Source organism: Oculina patagonica, chromosome 11, assembly GCF_052425735.1.
Source record: "Oculina patagonica isolate OP01 chromosome 11, crgOcupat, whole genome shotgun sequence".
NCBI classification, from domain to species: domain Eukaryota; kingdom Metazoa; phylum Cnidaria; class Anthozoa; order Scleractinia; family Oculinidae; genus Oculina; species Oculina patagonica.
Window position 1 is genome coordinate 15,108,007 of NC_135768.1, and position 21,875 is coordinate 15,129,881.

The 21,875-nt window shown below is 37.1% G+C and overlaps 1 protein-coding gene and 1 long non-coding RNA gene across 2 annotated transcripts in view; one reads left to right on the forward strand and one right to left on the reverse strand.

Moving 5' to 3' along the window:
* LOC144630308 (uncharacterized) overlaps window positions 1-21,875 on the forward strand; it is a 63,909-nt gene that overhangs the window by 16,269 nt on the left and 25,765 nt on the right. The window contains exons 11-13 of the mRNA XM_078488650.1: window positions 1,904-1,939; window positions 3,900-4,091; window positions 4,523-4,674. Coding sequence (XP_078344776.1) covers window positions 1,904-1,939; window positions 3,900-4,091; window positions 4,523-4,674 — 380 coding nt within the window. The remainder of the gene's footprint in view (window positions 1-1,903; window positions 1,940-3,899; window positions 4,092-4,522; window positions 4,675-21,875) is intronic.
* Window positions 10,767-15,359, reverse strand: LOC144630442 (uncharacterized). Its single transcript, XR_013566525.1, has 3 exons — window positions 14,919-15,359; window positions 14,459-14,584; window positions 10,767-11,638 (listed from the first exon to the last, which is right to left on the reverse strand). It is a non-coding gene; the product is annotated as an uncharacterized LOC144630442 (long non-coding RNA).

Here is a 21,875-nt window from a genome sequence, read left to right on the forward strand (position 1 = left end):
TGTATCCGTCCTTCCTTTAGACCAAAAAAGTTTTGATTAAAACACTGGTAAACCCTGAAAAGAGGACCTCGATCTTTTACAGGTGTTTTGGCCTGTTTAAGCACCGATTTTGCAGCATAAAGTGATTGACTTTTTCTCGATTAGCTCTGTCAGGGTGAGACCGATACGCAAAATGAAGAGTTCTTTGAAAAGGTCAAACCTAGCTCTATCAGATGCTTATCGCCAAAATCTGCTGACTTTCAAATTGATGACGTCACAAGTGGTTCATTGACTGCTCCTCCAAATGTCGACAAAAGTCGACTTTAGCACTGAAAGAGTTAAACAAATAAATCTTTATTCAAATCCTGACTTGTAACCACTCCATTACGGATATGCGCCCATTGATAAGCGTCGCACGGGAAAATGCAAATAAGCTTAAAATTAAACACAGAGCATGCGTAACGTACTGTCAATCAAGTAATCCCCTGTGTAGGTCGATTTCTCAACCATTGTTTTTGCTAAGACGGCGGAAATAATAGACGGTAATTTGTGGTTAATCCCGGGAGGCAAAGGTAATTGTCAGTCGCCGCTAATGGACAATTTAGCGATTAGAAATTTGTTGTTTATACCTTTGCTCGGTGAAAATCTTCACTCTGTCGATTGCCCTTTCTCAAAACAGTTGTTATCTTTCTTGTGAAAATGATTTCCAATCGGTTTAAATAAGGTTTCCAGATAAAATGAAAGTAAATAACACACGCGGCAAATTATAGCGGCAACTTGTTTACAACACGTGCCGAAGCGGTGAGAGCCACGAAATATTCGGTTGCCTTCTTTCCAAAGTGTTTCGCTTTAAACTTAACAATAATGCTTGTCGAGTTTTCGCTACAACAAAGATATTTTCATGGCTTTTAACGAGCAAACCTCAAACAAGACTTGGAATGTGCGTTCACGATATTCACGCGTAATCGGCCGCTAAAATATAAACAACTTTATGCAAATTTCGTGTTAAATTTGACCCGCGTATCGCGTAGCAAATTTAATTCGGTTTAGAACCGCTTTCCCTTGTTGACATAAAACACTGCTTTCTTCATAGAAATCCGAGCTTAAAACAACAAGATTGACTTGGAAAGTTGCTAAAATCACAGACAGTTGACTGGATTTCCAAAATTTGCACCATGTGTACGGCGCTTCGAATTCTGTTCGCGAAATATTACTTACAAGGTTTTGCATAAACTCTTCGATAAAAGGAGCTTGCCAACACTTCCAAACAATGCCATTGTCCTCTAAAGGACTCAGGGGCATAGCGTTCAACTCCCTTTTGGGAATTTGTCACTTCAGGATCTAAAGAAACCGAAACTGTCGGCCGCTTTTGCAGTCTCGTTTCCAAGGCTTGGTGCCCGCAAAACGTCATGGGTACCCCACTTTTCCCGGGCGACACGTTTCAATGGGCGCCAATTCGTAATGCATTGGTGTCGTGAACATGTAGATATCGGTAAGGAATGAATTACTGCAATACCACTTTGTTTTTAAATTTTAAAAAATAAGAACATTCGAAGTTTCTTTCAGGCTCAAATCTTCGAAAAAGTTAAGAACGTTCAGCCTCGGTCAAAAAATTAGACGTTCTTATATAAAAAAGAGTGTATAATGAAGTCATGATATCACGAAGCCCGAAGACACTAGTGATCGCTAATGGTTGCTGACAGTTTATCACTAGTGAACTGCTTGCAATTGGGTAACCGTACTTCAGAGCCCCAGGATCAAAATACATCAAACACATTAAGGCTGCAAATATATTTCAGGGCTGAGAAAAATTCACTAAGTGTCCCGCTAGGTAGTTCCTTAATCTACATGGACTGACCCTTGTGTGCAGGAACAAGGTAACATTTAATTATATGATAATTAATTGAAGATCTTTACACCCTAGGAAAACCCCTACCGCATCAAGGAAAGCGAAAGCCAGGTAATTTCAATTACTATAAAAACAGACATCCATTAAACTGCCATCAAATTTTACCAGCTTCATGCAACGTTACCTTTAATCTTGCCGACGCATGCGTTACAAAAATAGTGATCACGTAATGATCACGTAATGTGGTCATGTGATGATGTGATCATCACATCATTGGTAGACTAAGCGGCCATAATTTAATTAAGGTCATTTTACCTGGCGTGTTGTATAGATAGTTAATAATAATCGTTTAGTCTATATCTGTTTGTGTTTTATTGTAAATATGCGTCTTTAAAACTTTGGCAGCCTGTTTTATTTAAGGCGGGGTTTCACCTGAAGTTTGTTTTTTCACTGCTTAACATGGGTTAAACAGAAATATCTCGTTCGCGTTTCAAGGAATCCAAACCCGTTTTCATTATCCTGTATATCTATGTTTAACGCTGTTTTGTTATTTTTTGGGTGGTTTTGGGGGATGTTGGGAGAAGGTAGTTTTTCTGGAAAGATTATTTAAAGAAAAGGAATAAGAGAAAATATTGTTGATTTAATGTGATTTTAAAAGAAGAATTTTTTAGTTAAACATTGGTAGACGAACACCAAACAGTCCCCTGACAACCTGGAGTGCTCTTGCATGGGGGTCAACTGTCTGGTTGTGCTTCAATTTTGTTTTCTTTCTTAACTTCTTTAAACCTGATAAAGTTTCATTCAAGTTCAGGTAACCCCCCCCCCCCCCCCACCACCAACACCACCTCCTTAACATGTGCTATAATTCCACTAATTAGTATAATTAAGTTTTCTTTAAAGCGAGCAAAAAGTATTTAGTACGGCGTAACTGTAAATCTTGCGTCAAAATGCATCTATGGCGTTGAACATGTTATTCTCAAACTCACCTTCAGAAAATAAAGGAAAACAGTATTGTGATGGTGGTTTGGATATCTGATCTTAATTATCATAAATTTTTTACAATGTCAATTCTCCGTTTTCTCCGTAGTTTTAGTTTCGATTAATAAAATTTATTATATAGCCGCGAGTGTTTTACTGGAAAATAGACCACTCGTAAAATTCATACGAAACTGCATCCGGGACTGTAGTGGCGTATTTTCCATATCCTCACTAGTGAGGATATCGATGACGTCATTTCCCGCCTTTGCACGGTTGTTTGTGCAAAGCTGTCAAAGCCGGTTGGAAATGGCGAGCTATCGAGATCGATTCGTGATGTTCACTGAAGCCAAAATAAATGCCTTACTGAGGAGCAGGAAAATGCTAACACGAAGAAGAAAACTTCTTATGACTCGAAATTATTTAAAAGAGCTTCTTGCTTGTGGAAAGTCAGACGAAGAGGGGGGAAATCAAGAAATTCCAGCTGCCGAACTGCAAGACTTCCCGATCAGAAATCAGTAGAAAAGCGGTGAGTTTGAGCAGAAACAGATTTCAAAACGGCGAATTATTTATTGTCAGTGACATTGATGAAAGCTAATAATCAGACTGTTTTTAGATTTACGTTATACATCTTCTGAAAGCTTCAGTTCGCGAAATTTTGCCTTTCAGTTTGGCAATTTGCTCAATTGTTATATTTAGCCGTCGCTCGTGTTTAAGCTTTTGATTAATAAAAATGTTTTAACGTTTACTTCATGCATGATTTTTGTCTATATAATAAAAAGAAAATTACACGGTGGCTTGAAGATATGAATTTTATTTTCTCGTGGTAAAAGCAATATTTTACTCATTCGCTGCGCTCATTCGTAAAATATTGCTTTACCACTCGAAAATAAAATTCATATCTTCGCGCCGCCGTGTAATATCCTCTATATATCAAACACTCAAGAGAGTGTTTCATCACATTTTCAAACACCTGGAAGTTCGTTCAAAAATACTCCGCTGCGCGTCGTATTTATTCGTTTCTCGGTGTTTGGACATGTGATGAAACACCCTCGGTCGTGTTTGACATCTTATTTATTGCATGATTTCCGCGCAGGTTGCTCTGCTCCGTTGGGAATGGAATCCCGTAGAATACGAGACAACCAGATAAAGGTAACCACATTCAGTACAGGTATTAACATGAAAGCTCGCAATGCCCGCCTCAACAGCAACGGGGGATGGTGTGTAAAAAGCATTGAAAATTACGTGGACAAGAAGACAAAGTACAATTTACCAAGCGAGTATTTAGGTATGTATAAGTTGAGGTGGATATGCTGTGTATACAATACTACAGCTATCAATGCTTGAGAAATCATTGCATAACTGTTCGCAGGCTAATGTTCCTGAATGTAATTATACTGAAATTTTGGAGATAAAGCTGAAACCACTGGAAAACCGTGTCAAACGCCGGGGAATCAAAGTGGAAAACTACTCGTAGGATACTGCTAAATATGAAACTCACCCTTTTCTAACGTTTTGGAAGATCTGAGTACGATATTAGCAATGGCTTTCCAGGGTTCTGATTTCCTTTTTTCGCCTATTAATGCATACGATAAAAGTGAAAGTAAGCATGCTATAGAATAATTATGTTAATTTATGCATTATCTGTGAATAACTTTTTAGCCCCTCGGCGTGCAATGCATTCTGGTTGAGAGGGACTATTTATCCTTCTTCCTTCAGAAATCGACCTTTTGTCAGAGAAATTTATTGACGGCTTTGCTACACAAGGCCATCCAAGCCGAAGTCTCGTCCGTTGGGTTACTGGTTATATCGTGCATTACAGTAATGATGGATTTTCTTGGGATGTTATCAGCGCTGATGAACGAGAACGGGTAAGAACTGCTGCTAGCTATAGGTTGGCCTGTTGTTAGTTATGTTTTAGTGGTAGTACTGATCAGTCCCCCTGTTACGTCGTAGCTTACGACAAAGACTTAAAACTATGCGAGAGTCATGCAAATTTGAAGGAAGAAAACTCTGAAGACAACCGCCGACCGGTTAGCTCAGTTAGTAGAGCGCCGGACTACCGTGCGGGAGGTCTCGGGTTCGAGTCCCAGACCGGACCAACACTCAGGGTCTTAAAATAACTGAGGAGAATATGCTGCCTTTGCAATAACAACTGCAAATGGTTAGATATTCTAGTCTTCTCGGATAAGGACGATAAACCGTAGGCCCCGTCTCCTGCATCTTCAGTGTTATGGTCAGCAGGGGACGTAAAAGAACCCACACACTTATCGTAAAGAGTAGGGCACGAAGTTCCCGGTGTTGTGTTCTGGTCTTTGCCCATTGTGCCGTTGTACTGTTGAAATGCTCGGAGATATTAGCTATGTTAAAAAGCTACTCTACAATCCGAGGGTAAATAAAGTATTCACTTCACTTCCCTTCACTTCACTTTTCTTATTTCTTTCATTTTTCTTTCTATTTCTTTCTATTTTTTATTAATATATAACTAGTGTACATATTTTACATTTTACATTTTATTTCAATTCATGTATTGTATTGTTCACTGAAAAACCTTTTAAGGAGTGTACAATAAATTTTATCCTATCTTATCTTATCTTAACTCGGTGAAATCGAGATTCGAGTCTCATTGCATTCATGTGCAATAGGCCAATTTTTTATTTTAATTTGCACGGCATCGAGCATGCAAATTAAATTCATTTCCATTTGAAAGTTTGTGAAGAAAAATGGGCCATTTCTGAGTTCCACTTTGCCTCTTTTTCAAAACGAGTCTACGTTCAAAACCATTAAACTGAAAATTAGTTTGATTTGCATGAAAATGGACTTGTTGGTGAAACTCATTTTCATATGAATGTTTTCGCACGCAGACTCGTTTTGAAACAGAGGCAAAGAGGAACTCGGCAATGGCCTATTCGTTTTGAAAATGCGGGTTAAAAAATTCCCAGTTGATGCGTGACACTTTAAAATTAGTACTATATAACAAAAAAACTAAAAAACTGTTGTGAACAGTGTCATTTTGTGTAATTAACACAAACGTTTCGGGCATAGCCCTTCATCAGTGTGAAAACCGTTTTTCACACTGATGAAGGGCTATGCCCGAAACGTTTGTGTTAATTACACAAAATGACACTGTTCACAACAGTTTTTCAGTTTTTTTTGTTTTATAGTACTATTCGTTTTGAATGCCGTAAATACAGTCTTCTTGGCCCAAAAATATATACAATAGAGTAACTAACGTTTACTTCAGCTAAATAAGCCCTAATTAAGAGCTCCCTACAAATTTCTTCAGGTATGTTTTTATAAATCAAGATAGACCTTCGTGCGTAATGACCTATGTACATATATGTCAATCACATGGGCGTGAGTACGTAGGTATATTTCGTTATGGAATGTATTCCGTCAGCTATCTTCTCATGTGCGGTACTTCGTTACGTAGGTTTGTTGTACGTTGGCATACACGTGTTGCCGTTGGAGCACTGACCTGGGCGTATTTTTCTTTCCCACTATGTAATTAACCCTTTTCAGACCAGGCTTTTTGGACCTTTTCCTCCCCATCTCCCCCTGTAACTTCCAGGATATTTAAGCAATCAATGAAACTTAGTGAATATATAGTACGTTCGAAAATCTATCCTTTAATGTACGTCACGTGAGGTGATGACATTACATTATGATGTCAAAACAGCTGCCATCTTGGATCCGCCATCTTGGATTTCAAAATTATTCCAAAACGTCAGAAAACCGCCGAAAATTACTAAAAAATACTCAGAATCAATAATAACAGTACAAAAAGCCTAACAAGGTGAAAATAATTGCATGAAAGTTAACGTTCATTAATAGGAACACAAAAGTTGTAAAATTAGGGGAAATATGTCTATCAAAATGCCGTTGCCATGGTAACCCTCCCGGTAGGGTTAAATTAGCATTCGCACGTAGGCATCATATCATGGGCGTATTCGTGTACGAACTCCAACGTTTCGTACGTTAGTTATGCTTTTGTTCTCAATCCATTTACGTACCTACTTACGTCACAACATGTCTACGCATTTGATTTGTGCGCATGTCATTAATCCATTAACGTACGAATATACGTACGAACCCGTTCTCTCGTTAGAAAAACAATGAAACCGAGTAAACAAACATCCATTGAATATATTCCTAATGAAATAAATGCGTTTGGTGGGGAGCAGAAAACATTTCAGTGTCTCCAGCTCTGTCATGTTTGATAGTTTAAATGAAGAAAATGAACAGTTCAAACGTGGCAACAGCTCAGTATGAAAACGCTGTTTTAAAAGCGTACGGAATTGTGCCTATGAAAGATTGCTTTTCAGGTTCCCGTTACAGTTCGGTTCATTTGAAAAGAAACCAGTCTACGCTGAAAATTAATCACTTTGCCTTGCCTAAGCGGAGAAAAACAACGAAGCATAAAAGCGGAGAAGAAAACTCGCTGAGCGCCGACGAAACACACATCCTGTTGACCATGGAAAAAGAAAGAAAATGGATGAGAAGTGCCGAAAACGATGTTTTAAAAGCCTATGGAATTATTCAAGACCACGTTGAAAAATAAAAGACCAGCCAAGCCGCACTACAGATTTCTTCTTCCTTGAAGAATGAACATGGCGACTGCGCAAGCAAATGAAATAATTCGGTTGTCTGAAAGGATTGAATCCGTTCGAAACAGCCTTAACTATAAAAACACAGAACATGTAAACGCTGCCAAAAAGACTTTTTGTTTTTGCATTATTAATTATCAACGAAGGAGAACTAGTGACTAAGGAAAACCTTTAGAAATTTATTGTTGTTGACAATTCAAAGACTTGACTTTTTGAAGCAAATCTTTCGAAAAATAGATACATTATAAGAAATATTGTGGCATGAATGCTTAAACAATTTTTTTTTTTTTGAAAATGAATACAAAACGAAACTATCGTTCCTGATTTTATACCTTGAGTGAAACACGCTCTTTCCTTTTTAGCTACGTTGCTGTAAATAGTTTTCACTACTGTAACGCATAAAATGTAAAATTACAAATAAGAAGGAGAAGGAATTATTTATCAACGAAGGAGAACCTGACTAAGCAAAGCCTTCAGGAATTTATCGTTGTTGATAATTCAAAGACTTGACTTTTTGAAGCAAATCTCTCGAAAAATAAATAAATGTTAAGAAATATCGTTGAATTGAATACAAAACGAAGCTATCGTTCCGGGTTAGCTAGAGTGAAATACGCTCTTTTCTTCTCGACTACGTGGCTGAAAATCGTTTTTACTATTGTAACGCGTAAAATGTAAAATTATATAATAGCTGATTAAAAGTATTAATTCAGAGTTCAGTGTCAAGTTTGTTGTGGGTAAAGAGTCGAGAGACTGTTATTTCGTAAAACTCGTGAACTCCAATATTTCGTATGTAAATTACAAAAAGCCCAAATAGAAAGCACAATGTTTCTAAAAAAAAATGCGCATTTAAAATGGTTGTTGGTTTTCAAGGCGTGGAAGCGATTTTTTTATCTGTTTTCCGTGGAATAATTACTATATTGATTAAAGAATATAAAATGAGTGTGAAATACAGAATAAACCCAATAATAGCGAATACTGTTGCGAGTACTGTTATGGGTGCGTATTTCGTACGTAACCTATTTACTTATATGAGCATGCGCACGTAGGAATGTTTTTATGGTCGTATTTTCCTTATGTTATCTATTTTTTTATAAATATTTGCACGAAGGAATGTTGCTAAGGGCGTATTTTCCTGTTAATCTCGTCATTCACATGAGCATGCGCATGCGGAGTAGATATGTTATTGTGGACGTATTGACTACCTACGTATGCACGTATGTGATATGGGCGTATGTTCTTAATTAGGCTTGTTAATTATCAAACGATTAACAAAGCAACCAGTAAACAAACATATTTATACGAAATGATACAAAATGCGTTTGGTGGGGAGCAGACAATATTTCAATTTATCCTGTTCTGTCATTCATGATATTTGAAATGTTGAAAATGGACAGTTCAAACATTGCAACAGCCCAGTACCTTTACCCTGGCACAACAGTTATTTGTCAACAGTTCAATGTTTACTGCGCCAGTAATGACTTTGGACAGCAGAGATACGCAGAAACAAGGCGTGCACAGTGCTTAAGGGGGAAATTGGTAGATTGGGGACCACCATTATTAATGCTGTCGCAACATTTGCCAAATTTTTTGTGACAAGTCCTCTACACGAGCAATTTTTCGTATGTGACAACTGTTATTTGTCACATAAAAGCTGACACACCAGCTTCTCAGCAAATATGTATTTTTGTCACATAAAAATTGGCCAATTTTTCTCGTCTACAAAAGCAAATAAAATTTTCATATAAAAATTGCTCTTGTAAACTGGCCTTCAGTGAAAATTACCGAACCGAAGGTAGCTCTGGAGTAACGATAAAATTTACGCACATCGTTATCAATTTCAATTTTTGCCTGATAGTGGCTCGATACTATACATCATGATCTACACTGCAGCCCAAAAAAGTGAAGCTTACAGCATACTAGTTAGTTCAAACTCTTGCTAAAAAGCAAATTATCGAATTTACAGATTTCAGATATCAGATTTTTATTATTTCACACTATTTACAAACATCATACACTAATATATAGATTTAGGCAAGCCTAAAAGCGGAGCTCCCCAGTTAATTATTTTGCACTTTATTGAAACCTGAATTCAAGCCATTGTACAATTTTAAGGCTAAGAATATAATATTCGTTTTATTTTTTTTTATAAATATTAATATTGTTACTTACTTTTTTTTTTTACCGTGTCCCGGGGGGGGGGGGGGGGAGAGGTACTCCCTAAAATTTACTAAAGGGGTGTGCCACTGAGACTCTGGACCTGTTCCAGAGAAAAACGGCTCAATTTGCGACCCTGTTCCAGACAAACAGTGCAAAATAGGTACCCTGTTCCAGACAATATCCACAATGAAAAATATATGAAGATAGATATAAAAACACTAGCGTACATCACAAAGCGCTCACTTGACTTTGTCTGTGGCTTGGAGAAAAACCAATGAGAGGAGCGGAGTTTCATAGCTAAACTTGATAGTGTTCCACAGTCAAAAGGGTGATTTGTATACCCTGTTTCTGAGTCAGAGAGGCAAAAGGCATACCCTGTTGAGCAGCACATACCCGTATAGCCCTTATATGGGAGTACCGTATACAGCAACACCAAATAAGCCGAGAACAAACAAAATCAATCAAAACGTTTTAATTCCACCGACAGCATTATGATCCAGAAGTCTGGATGGGAAATTATGCCGCAAAACGGGTAATTATGTAACCTTCGTGTAGATAAGGAGGGGGTAGTAGGGCTGCATGTTGGGGTAGATAGGCATATCACGTGGTAAATTAGCAAATCACTTAACATTTAGAGTATAAAGGAAATAATATACATCTACATTAAGAATATGGTTAATTTTCTTTTTTTCATTCATTCATTTGTTTTTATTTTCACTATTTGCCTATATTTTAATTTTGAATGGAAATGGCAGAGGTCATACATGTAGCAAAGGGTTTACAGCATATTGCCATAAGCTAATGCCAAGCAAACCGGAGTGAAAGCTAACCACAAGCAAACTAGAGTGAAAGCTAATCCCAAGCACACCGGATGAATAAAGCTAACTGCGAGCAAACAGGGGTGAACCTAACTACAAGCAAACCGGAGTGAAACTAACTGGAAGCAAAGAAGGGACATTCTGTAACCCCATCCCACCCCCCCCCCCCCCTTTTTACTTTTACATGTCTTTTTGAGTCCCCTTCCTCTTAAGGGGTTTCACTTCACTTACAGAAATAAAAAAACAAAAATTCTGGGAAGATAGAATATTGTTTGTGAGTCTCAAACTCAGTTTTGTTCTTTGATTACGCAGAAAAAATAGAATCATGTTTGCTTGTGTATAAAACTATGCAAGAAAAAAATATAGCATCAATACTTTGACTGCTCTTTTAAAAATTTGTATGCTTTATTGTACACATTTTTGTGGAGTCATGTTGCCCATTCGTCATGGAGTTCACAAAGTAAGCAAATGAGTCACAATTTGGTTGCTTCATGGTACCTAATGGATACTGCAAATTTTATCTGGCTTTAGAATATTTCACTAATTTTAACATTATAGCTGTTCTTATAAATTGTACGCAGCATACAACACATAAGAATGAAATTGGTATTGCATATTGCTTGCAATCACGATTTTAACGTCTATACTTTAGAATTACAGTACCACCAGTTTCAGCATTACCAATCCAAATTCAAATTATTACATTGCTTTTTAACTCCACTACCTCCCCCAAGGTCAACCAACGATCTTATGATATACAGTAATTAGACAACTACATGTAAGTCCTGTGTAGTCGAGGGCTCAAAATATTTGGACACTTACAGGTCATGTTAACCGGCCAAAGAGATTTTAGCTTGGTCACATGTGGTTTCTTACCAGCCAAAACATTGAAAATAGCAATTTTAAACTCCCATTCATTTCTGCTGTTACTGTTTTGGCTGCATATTCTTAAAAAGATCACTTCATAATGCCCTTGTTACATCTAAAAAGATGTGAAAGAGACAGGTCAATCAAGAAGTTGTTTTCTGAAGTACACTGTAAATACGTTAACATTTAAAATATAAACTTTGCTCATTTGCAGCTTTTCTTGATTTCAATCTACATGTAATTTACTAGTCTCTTGAAAATAGCATCATGAAGACACCCAAACATCAAGCTGGATAATCTTAATCCTTCCTGTTTTCTTTTGATGTCCTTGTCCACATTCTGTTTTTGTGTCTGTGGCTCTGCAAATTCTGAAACTCATGTTAACCCTGAAAAAAGTCAAATGCCACAGATTAAATTAAAATTGATTAATTGGCATGAATATCAATAATTTATAAAACAAAACACTTAACGCAAGCTTGTATAAAGTGAAGCAAAACTACTGGATGCGAAAGGATACCTTATATATTTAACAGAGATGTATCAGCACAGACTATTTTTTTTTACTGATAACTGCGAAGTCAACTACAGAAAAAAACCCCGGTAACTCGAACTCGGATAACTCGAACAACCTTGCTAACTCGAACTCACTTCCATTTCCCTTGGATTTGACCCCACTTTTCAGTCATTTTTACTCGGTTAACTCGAACTCGGATAACTCGAAAACCCCGCTAACTCGAACTAAATTTTGTTTCCCTTGAACAAAATTTGGGTCAAACTTTTTACCCTGTTAACTCGAATTCCGGAACTTGCAACTCGCAACGGTTGCCCATTGATTATAGCAATGAACAGATCATGTATTTGACAGTCATTTTCCACTCTTAACAAAAGAATGTGTGGTCGCTTTAGAGTTTCTGGCAAGATAAGTTCAATTTGCACAGTACTGTATACTGAAGTGCTTAAAAATCAGTAAACTATCAATTATTAACTTGGCAAATAAAATATTCAATCAACCCCGCTAACTCGAAAAACCCCGCTAACTCGAACTCATTTTTGTTTCCCTTCAGAGTTCGAGTTAGCAGGGTTCTACTGTAAATATTTTAATAAACTCAAAGCATCACTGCAAACCCTTACACCCCCTCTTAATTAAAAGGTTTGGCCTTTAAATACTCCCCCTCCCCTCTACCCCTATATATACATGTACATGCATAGGAAAAACATTGCCACATCTTAAAAGCTTTTCTCTTAACAGTAATACTAAGATTTTTAAAGATACACATTTAATTAATAAGTTTGCATGCACAGCTGCATACAGTGTCTAAAATGGCATGAATTTACTCACAAAGATTCCAGTTTTCCAGTAGTCATTAACCCATTGACTCCCGAACGTTTTACGCGCGCACCCACCCCCAAATTCCCGGCTCTTTTACAGCAGTTAACACAGACGTGCGAGTGGAAAAAATAAACCATATGCGCAGTAAATTCAGACAAATAACTCGTTTCTGAAGTAAACTTTTAATACAACTAGACATGTTAAAAGACTTATTTATGACTTAAAATGTTTATCAACCTTAATAACTTGATCCCAAACCAAACTTGAAGGCAGCGAAAAAAATTATTCACTTCCGCGCGTCATTTTAAAAACTCACAAAAACACGAAATCTTTGAACAAAACATAAAGCAATCTAAAAAAAACTCTGGCAAAATGTTGGCATATGTTACGTAAAACTGTTACTGGCATTAATTTAACAGCAATGAAGTATTATCCTGGTGCAGAAAAGCGGTAATTGGAAGTGATAAAATTATTTGCGAATCATGTTGTTGTGAAATAGAGCAAAACCGCATGCAAAACTACAGAGTTCCTTCCACAAAATTAACACTCATAATGCTTTTTATAAATCTCAAAGTCAATAAAAATACTTGTTTGTATTTTCTGAAGTACTGTTGTAAATCTTTTCGTGTTAAAGGTCGTAAAACACAATTAAAATCTTAGCGACTAAATCAACAACGCGACGGCAAGTCTGCCAAAAGAGATGCGTATCGGATAACACCTCGTGCACATCAAATCTGTTCGCTTTAAAAGCCTAAAATTCCAAACTAAAGCTGGACAAATGAAAGAAACTTGAAAGAAAGTTTGTTTAAGATTAATTATCATTCACGATGAAGCTAATAAATGTCAAAAAAAGCTTAAAATTTCGCAAATTTTAAAGCCGTGATATTCCGCATGCACCATGTTCAAATTAAATATTCGAGCTGAAGTGAAAGTGTTGTATTTCAGAGCAACGGCTTTGTAAGGCAATTTTTCAATCGATCACTTTACCGATCTTCCTAAAAATTCCTTTCAAGTTCGAAGCAATTATTGTACATTACCATTTTGCTTTCTGAAGCTTTGAGAAGCTGCATTAAACCGTGATCAAGACCGTGAATTGTAGTCAAAACACTTTAGAAGCGCCATGACACGAGGTAATCTTGGCAGCCGAAGGAAAGAAAAATTTCTTCACCAAAGCAGTTTTAGCACTATGTTATCCATTAGTTTCCATTTTAGATCCACTTTAAAATCGATCCATGTTTCTTCATTCCATATTTAGCTTAAAAAAGGAGTTTCTCTGTGTCCAGAACGGAAAACAAGACCGAAGAAGTTTGTAAATACGTCCCGCGAGGCGCCATGCTTTTCTTGTACATTTTCAACGCACGTATAAAGGCGAAAAACCTCCTTTCTAGGACCCCTAGAAATCTCTAAAAATATGCGCAGAAAACGGATTCTGATTGGTTTATTTGCCCTTATTATCTTTAGAACAATAAGAGAACCAAAAAAGCTCGAGGGAGGGAGGGAAAGGGCATTTGTCAACACGTGGTTTTTACGGCCGGTTGAGGCCGGCACGGGAATTTGGGGGGTGGTTTTCGCGCGGCCGGTTACGGCCGGCACGGGAGCCAATGGGTTAACCTTTGTTGTGTGCATTTTCCAAATTCCACAACAAGATTGTGATTTTTTTATGACAAATATAACATTTACTGTTGACATTCTGAATGAAACCAGCAAAACAGACCTCAAAATCTCAAAATTGTTGACATTGTTATGTAATCCACATGAACGCTCAATAGTGAACAGAACTACAAGACAAGTGGATTATTTAATATATTTGGGAACGAAAGAGCTAAGTAATAAAGCTGAAGTTTATTTACTCTGACTAAATGAACAGTAATTTTACCTCCATCATGAATATCAATAAACTGCATACACTGAATCGATCTATTTCACTCGGAGTTAACGAAATTCCAGGTGCTTCGTGCAAACTGACATCACTTTCATTCTCATCTCAGCTGCTCTTCCAGCACTGTAAAACAAAATAATCATATCACAAGCATTTAAAAATCGTAAGCTTAATTTTCTACGAGATGTGTTGAAGTGATATTCTTTGTGAATTCGTTCCTCGAAGGCCCAACAATTATTTGTTTACATAATCAAATCCTCCTATTTGATCAGTAAAACCTGGTAAAACTGAATTTTAACGAATAGTATTTTTCAACATTGTTCATGTCACAAGCAAATGCTTAGTGGCGAAAGCAAGTAAAATGTGCCGTAAATATAAGCTTACTTTGCGTATAAAGTAAGCTTAAGACAAAACGTAGAGATATTAAATGACGGAAACACTGCAGTTTTGTACTCACCTTCACCAGTTGGCCGCAGTAGGTACACTCGTCTGCTCGTTTTATCTCCGTTCCCTTGTTCTCCGCTATTTCTTTGCCTGTTTTCTCGGCACCTCTCTTGCTATTTTAGTCGCTTTTCTTCGCTACTTTGCTACCAGGTTCGACAGGCGCTTTGCTATACTTTTTCGCCTGCTTTTTGTCCGGGTTTTCTGGATCTCTCGCGATCTCTTTCCCGTCGCAAATCGCTTAAACCCTGTTTCCTCGAAGTTAAGTTTACCCTGCTCTCGTTTGTAGTCATCGGCATAACAAGGAGCCAAAATAAATATGTTTGTCTCAAGTTCTAACTTTCAGACTAGCTGAATAGGATTTAAAAATACGTAGTAATTTTGAAAATTTCTTTGCCAAGAGACCTCACACTGCAAAATTATTTCGCGCCAGTACTGCGCGAGTTGTCGAGACCTTTCAAGATCCCGGATGTGCGCAACACCGTACGTACGCCGCCGTACGCGCCCGCGAGGCATGCCGCTAGCCATGATGACCATGAAAACTCGGATGCATAGGTTTCCTATTTTATTTCATGTGTTTTTTTGTTTTTTTTCATGTGTTTTTTTTATGGGTATGGTGCTCCCTGGTAAAACTGAATTTTAACGAATAGTATTTTTCAACATTGTTCATGTCACAAGCAAATGCTTAGTGGCGAAAGCAAGTAAAATGTGCCGTAAATATAAGCTTACTTTGCGTATAAAGTAAGCTTAAGACAAAACGTAGAGATATTAAATGACGGAAACACTGCAGTTTTGTACTCACCTTCACCAGTTGGCCGCAGTAGGTACACTCGTCTGCTCGTTTTATCTCCGTTCCCTTGTTCTCCGCTATTTCTTTGCCTGTTTTCTCGGCACCTCTCTTGCTATTTTAGTCGCTTTTCTTCGCTACTTTGCTACCAGGTTCGACAGGCGCTTTGCTATACTTTTTCGCCTGCTTTTTGTCCGGGTTTTCTGGATCTCTCGCGATCTCTTTCCCGTCGCAAATCGCTTAAACCCTGTTTCCTCGAAGTTAAGTTTACCCTGCTCTCGTTTGTAGTCATCGGCATAACAAGGAGCCAAAATAAATATGTTTGTCTCAAGTTCTAACTTTCAGACTAGCTGAATAGGATTTAAAAATACGTAGTAATTTTGAAAATTTCTTTGCCAAGAGACCTCACACTGCAAAATTATTTCGCGCCAGTACTGCGCGAGTTGTCGAGACCTTTCAAGATCCCGGATGTGCGCAACACCGTACGTACGCCGCCGTACGCGCCCGCGAGGCATGCCGCTAGCCATGATGACCATGAAAACTCGGATGCATAGGTTTCCTATTTTATTTCATGTGTTTTTTTGTTTTTTTTCATGTGTTTTTTTTATGGGTATGGTGCTCCGCTCTGCGGCCCTTACGGGCCGCTAAGGAGCTCCGCTATTATACACTATTTACAGAAAATACAATAATTAAAATAAGGAAAATACAACAATAATAAGAACCAAAATAAAATGTGCTCAGTGACCAAAGAAGCATATGCTATCGTGTTGGTCACTGACACGTTCAAAAAACAGACAAGACACATCAATTACTAGAAACAACAGAAAAAAAAAGAAGTACAATTTGAATATCAAAAGTATGCAAAATAAACATGTTAAAGGATGGCGTTCGAGCACCCTTGAGCCTTCAGATGCTTAGAACTGTAATTGTTTGTGTAATATTTACTTGGTAGTCTTAGGAAGTTTCAGCTCTTTATTTTTGGTAACGTTAACATGTACTTTTTTTCTGTACTCTACTGTAAGTTATTGTAAGTGTTATTTTTTCTCACTTTCTTTTGTTTTTAAGCACTCTATTTGTACGGATACTATTGTATTCAAATAAGTATTGAAAAAATACTACCGAGTGTTGTTGCGAGTATTGTTATGGGCGTATTTTTCTATGTAACTTACCTAAAGGTTACTATTGTTAGCGGCTTCTAATTTTAGCGAGTTGGGTGAAAATTGCTTTATTAATCGGGCGTGGCCGATTTATAGTTTACCCTTTGGGCGTCCTAGACGATAGTCTCCTGTCGGCTAAAAATGACGGGGATAGCCTGGGCCAATCGGTTTCATTTCAGTTTTGACAGTAAATCGTTGTAGGAACACTGGGTCGACTTTTGGGCTAATCTGCAATCTGGTTCTCTTCTTTGCTTCCGCGGGAGGACAGAGAAAAAAGCTTAAGGGGTAAAGTACTAATAATCACCATTGTGAAACTGTAGTTGCTTTGACAAGTTGAAGCTATTTTTGTAAATAAAAGGGGTAACGTCATTCATGTCACGCAATGTTTTTGTGGGAAACTTTGAAACTAGACGCTTTGCTGGTTTCTACAAATAGCAGTGTGATCTGGCGGTACATTTTTTTGAGGCGGACTCCACTTTAAAACTATTTTTTATATATTTAGCAAGAAGTATGTCGATTTTCATTTCCGCACAGTTGGGCGTCAAAGTCGCCTATCACAAAGAGTAGAATGTTTGCACAACACGGTTTGGATATATTTTAGATTTGACTAGTGACGTTAGTAAGACACTTCTCAAGACGTCAGCAAAACATTGGCAATGTACAGTATTGGTGTGAACTTGAATGGAATTTTTTACGAGATCGGTAAAGCTATCGAATGAAAAGATGACTTGAAAATGAAAACTTCGAATAATTATAATTAAATACCAATTGAATTTTAGATGAGAAATTCCGGAAGTGACATCTGTGTTCAAAATAGGAATTTTTGTACAACTTAAAGTTCCGAAAAAAAAGACCACATGTTTTATAAAAATCACAGACAAACATGATCAGGAAAACAAAACAGGCCAATGGGTTTTATTCACGAAAATACAACTTTCTTAAGAAAGAGTTTGTAAACAAGACAATGGAATCGAATTACATTTCACACGAAATTTGCATACATTTGAACTTGCAAAAAAGAAGTATCTCTGCCGAGACACAATAGCGAGACCTTACATTAATAATTATTGTATTCTGATCTGATTGTTATTTTTTATGCATTAACTATTTGAAAGTGGTTCTCATCGATGAAAACAAAACGGTTTTTCATTCACTGCTTGAAGTATTTATAGACGTGAAAACATTCGCTTAATCAAATTACATTCTGCACGAAATATTTTGTATCCATTTGTCCCGAAACTTTGAGGAAATTGAAATCTTTGTGGACAGTACTGCATAAAAGCAGTTCATAGAATTGAATAAAAAGATAAGAACCATATTGATAAAGGAAATTTTAAAACTTTATTTTGTCTCATTTTGACGAAATTCAGGATTTTCAAAGACTGCCAGTAAACGGCTGTATCTTGTCTGTCTCTAACGATTTTGCTACGGTTTCGAACGAGCTAATTTTTCAACATGATATCATGGTAGCGGGCAGAAGTCGGTTCATTCTGAATTTTTCAATACCGTATACAAGTTACAGGTCAATATACAGACCCTCTGTACAGTAAAAAACGTTTTGGGAACAAACCATTGTGAACTTATTTTCTATGTTGATCAGTAAAAATCCTTAGTACGACATGGGGTTTGTTATCAAGTTCGTTAGTACGTTAATACTGCAAGGTGTATAACCTCAGAGAATTATTATCAAGTGTGTTTTGTTTTATTAGCGGTTTATACTCTAAGGTCTTGGTATGGGAGATCAAAATTAAGGCAAATTTCTGTTATTATCTGATTGCTTGGCACAGATTAGTACGATACTGAATTGTTTAGGAAATGTAAACAAACATTAAATTGAATGAGAGTAGAAAGGGAGGGACAGGTGAGGGTGAAAGGCTAAGGAGATGGAAAGGGAGGGAGAATTAAAATCCATGCTTGGTTATATCACGCAACCTTTGACTTCTGTTGTTTTCTCACAAGAACAAAACTTAAGGTGGAGTTCTACTTGAATTTGAATGGAACTTTAAGAGATTTAAAGAAGGGATTGAAGAAAAGAATGGAAACACCTCCAAACAGTTGACCCCCTCGCAAGAGCACTCCGGGTTGTCAGGAGACTGTTTGGTGTCCGTCCACCAATTTTTAACTTCAAATTCAAATTTTAAAATCACATTAAATCTCCAATATTTCTTATTTGTCTAAATTTTACTAATCCTTTGAGAAAAACTATCGCCTCCCAGACATCCCCCAAAATCGTCCAAAAATTAACAAAATACTGCAAAACAAATATATATGGGATAAGTAAAGCTTTTTTGGATTCCTTGAAACGCGGCTGAAATGGTTTTCAGTGTTTTCCAGCCCTTATACTTTGGGTCAGTACTACTATTCTTCACCAGTTGCTATTACAGTAATGGTATGAAACAAATACCTAATCATTGGTCAATAAGTTGTGATCATTTTCTTGACAATAGTAGTTACCTGATTAGGAGTTGTATACTGTTCCATTAAAGTGTAAGGGCTGGAAAATACTGAAATGCGTCAGCCACCTAAAGCGTTGGAAAAATTGGTCTTCAGGTAAAAACCCCGCCTTTATTAAGAATGGCGAAAAGGCTGCACTTTGCTAAGTGTTACAAATTTATATTTTCTAGACGTCTAGTTCAATCGTTTATTTGTATTGTGCGAAATATATTTTTATAAATTGAGACCATTATGTCATTATAAGTAATAATGCAATCTTGAAAACATTCCAGATTTTCATTATTAAATAGAAACACGAAAAATTCAAATTTGGGAAAACAAGCCTGTCAAAATGACGTTGCCATGGTGATTTCAAGTTACTGGCACAATAACTAATCCTACCAAATTATTGCGAGATAAATTTTGGATAAACGCGCAAAGTTTGGCAGCGTTTGGTTGAATCTTGAAAAAGTTATAAGCGTCCAAAGTCAGCGCGGGCCTCAAAAGCCCCCCCCCCCCCCCGGCCTGAATAGGTTTAAGTGACTGTTTTTCCAGTGATTTTTACTGTACTGTACCCTACCTTTCAAGTCAAAACAGATAGCTAATTATTAAGCGCCCGATTTTAAGCTTCTCAAGCTTCTCAAGCTTCTTGTTTAACACTTAATTTTGTCTCGGTCAAATTGTACCCCCCTCTCCCACCCCAAAGGAAAACAGAATTAACCATAGTTGAGTGGAAAAATTCTTTACAGAATGGTTGCCGATAACTTTGTTCTTTCTGGCAATGTAAATGTTCGTTCACTTTCAAGTGTGTTTGTTCATTTACTGAACTTTTATTTCCATCTTAGCTATATTTTCATTAAAAACGGGTTTACACGAGATCTCAATTTTTTTTAATTTTCCGAAAATCGCTAAATTAAATAGTCGCTAAATCTTGCTGTGAAAAAATCTCCTAAAGTAGTAGCCGCTAACTATAGTAACCTTAAGGTATTAACGTATAATTATGAGCATGCGCATGTAAGTGTGTTGTTGCTGGAGTATTAACAACGTACGTACGTATGTATTTACGCATGTGATATGTGCGTATGTTATTAACCAATTGACGTGCGGAGGTACCTTATAGAGTAAAAACAACGCCTGAAATAGATACCAAACGTCAATTGAAGATATCCGAAATGACAAAAGCAAATGCGTCTGGTGGGGAGCAGAAAATATTTCAGTATCCCCAGTTCTGTGTCATTCATTCTTGATAGCTGAAATATTGAAAATGAACGGTTCAAACATGGCAACAGTTCACTACAAAAACGCTGTTTTAAAAGCCTACGGAATTGTGCCTGTGAAAGATTGCTTTACAAGTACCTGTAACAATTCGGTTCATTTAAAAATGAATCAATCTACGCTGAAAATTAACCACTTTGCCTTACCGCAACGGAGAAAAACAACGAATCATGGAAGTGACGAAGAGGACTCGTTGAGCGAGGACAAAACACGCATTTCGTTGAACACGGAACAACCTTCAAACAGCTATTCCACAGATAGAAAACGGTTGACAATTACCAAAAGTGATGTTTTAAAGGCCCATGGAATTATTCAAGAACCTGTTGGAAAATCTCTTGATTTTCAAGCCCAACCAGGCCGCACTTCTGACAAGTTTCTTCGTCCCTGAAGAACGAAAAAGACAGCTACACAAGCCGAGGAAATAATTCAAAGGTCTAAAACTTTTTGTTGGATCTGTTCGAAACAGTGATTGCTATGCAAATCAGAACATGTGACATGTTTTTCTGTTATTGCGTAACAACGAAGTAGGACATTGCGGAGTACGTTTTAAAATTTATTAAAGCTTTATTCTCAGTATTAATTAATTGTAACGATGCGTAAAATGAAAAATTGGAAATAAGGTGAAGTATTAATTCTGAGTTGACCTGAGTTCACTGTAAATTTCGAAGTTTTGTTTCTTCGTTTTTCGTGAAAATCATTTCGTGTTCATGCTCAGTGTAAATAAGAAGACATAATTACAATAAATTCACTATTACCAGTCCTGATAGCCGACTTTTATTTATTTTTTTTCATCGTATGCTAGGAATAATTACTCCATTTTGATTGAAGAATATTATTGCGAAGTTCAACTGAGTCTTTCGGACAATTTCGAAGATTACCTGAATTTTTACAAAGCTTTTCAAACGCGGTCGGTGGGTTAATAAATATTTCCAGAAAAGTTGTGCGAAGATTGTACGAAGATTCTTGAATTTCCTCTCTTCTAGTTTTTAGCTGACTGGGTAGTTATTTATGAAGAAAAAATCATTAAGAGCAGCCTCCTGCCCCCTACCCGGAGGCTGCTTCGGTTCGCGCAAACATTTGAAAAGGGACTCGAATTGCTGATGTTATTAATTAAACTGCACTTCTCAAGAGAACAGAATGATCACTATTTTAGACAAAAACCGCTAGAAAAGCCACACCTTTGGCGCCGCTAGGGCTTTCCCATAGATGCCCAGCAACTTTTGGGCAACTTTTCATCTTTAGAGCAGCCTTATTCCTTTCGAGCAACTTTTAGCAATTGCTAGACCGAAGATTTCCGAAGATTGTCCGAGTGTTGTTCAAA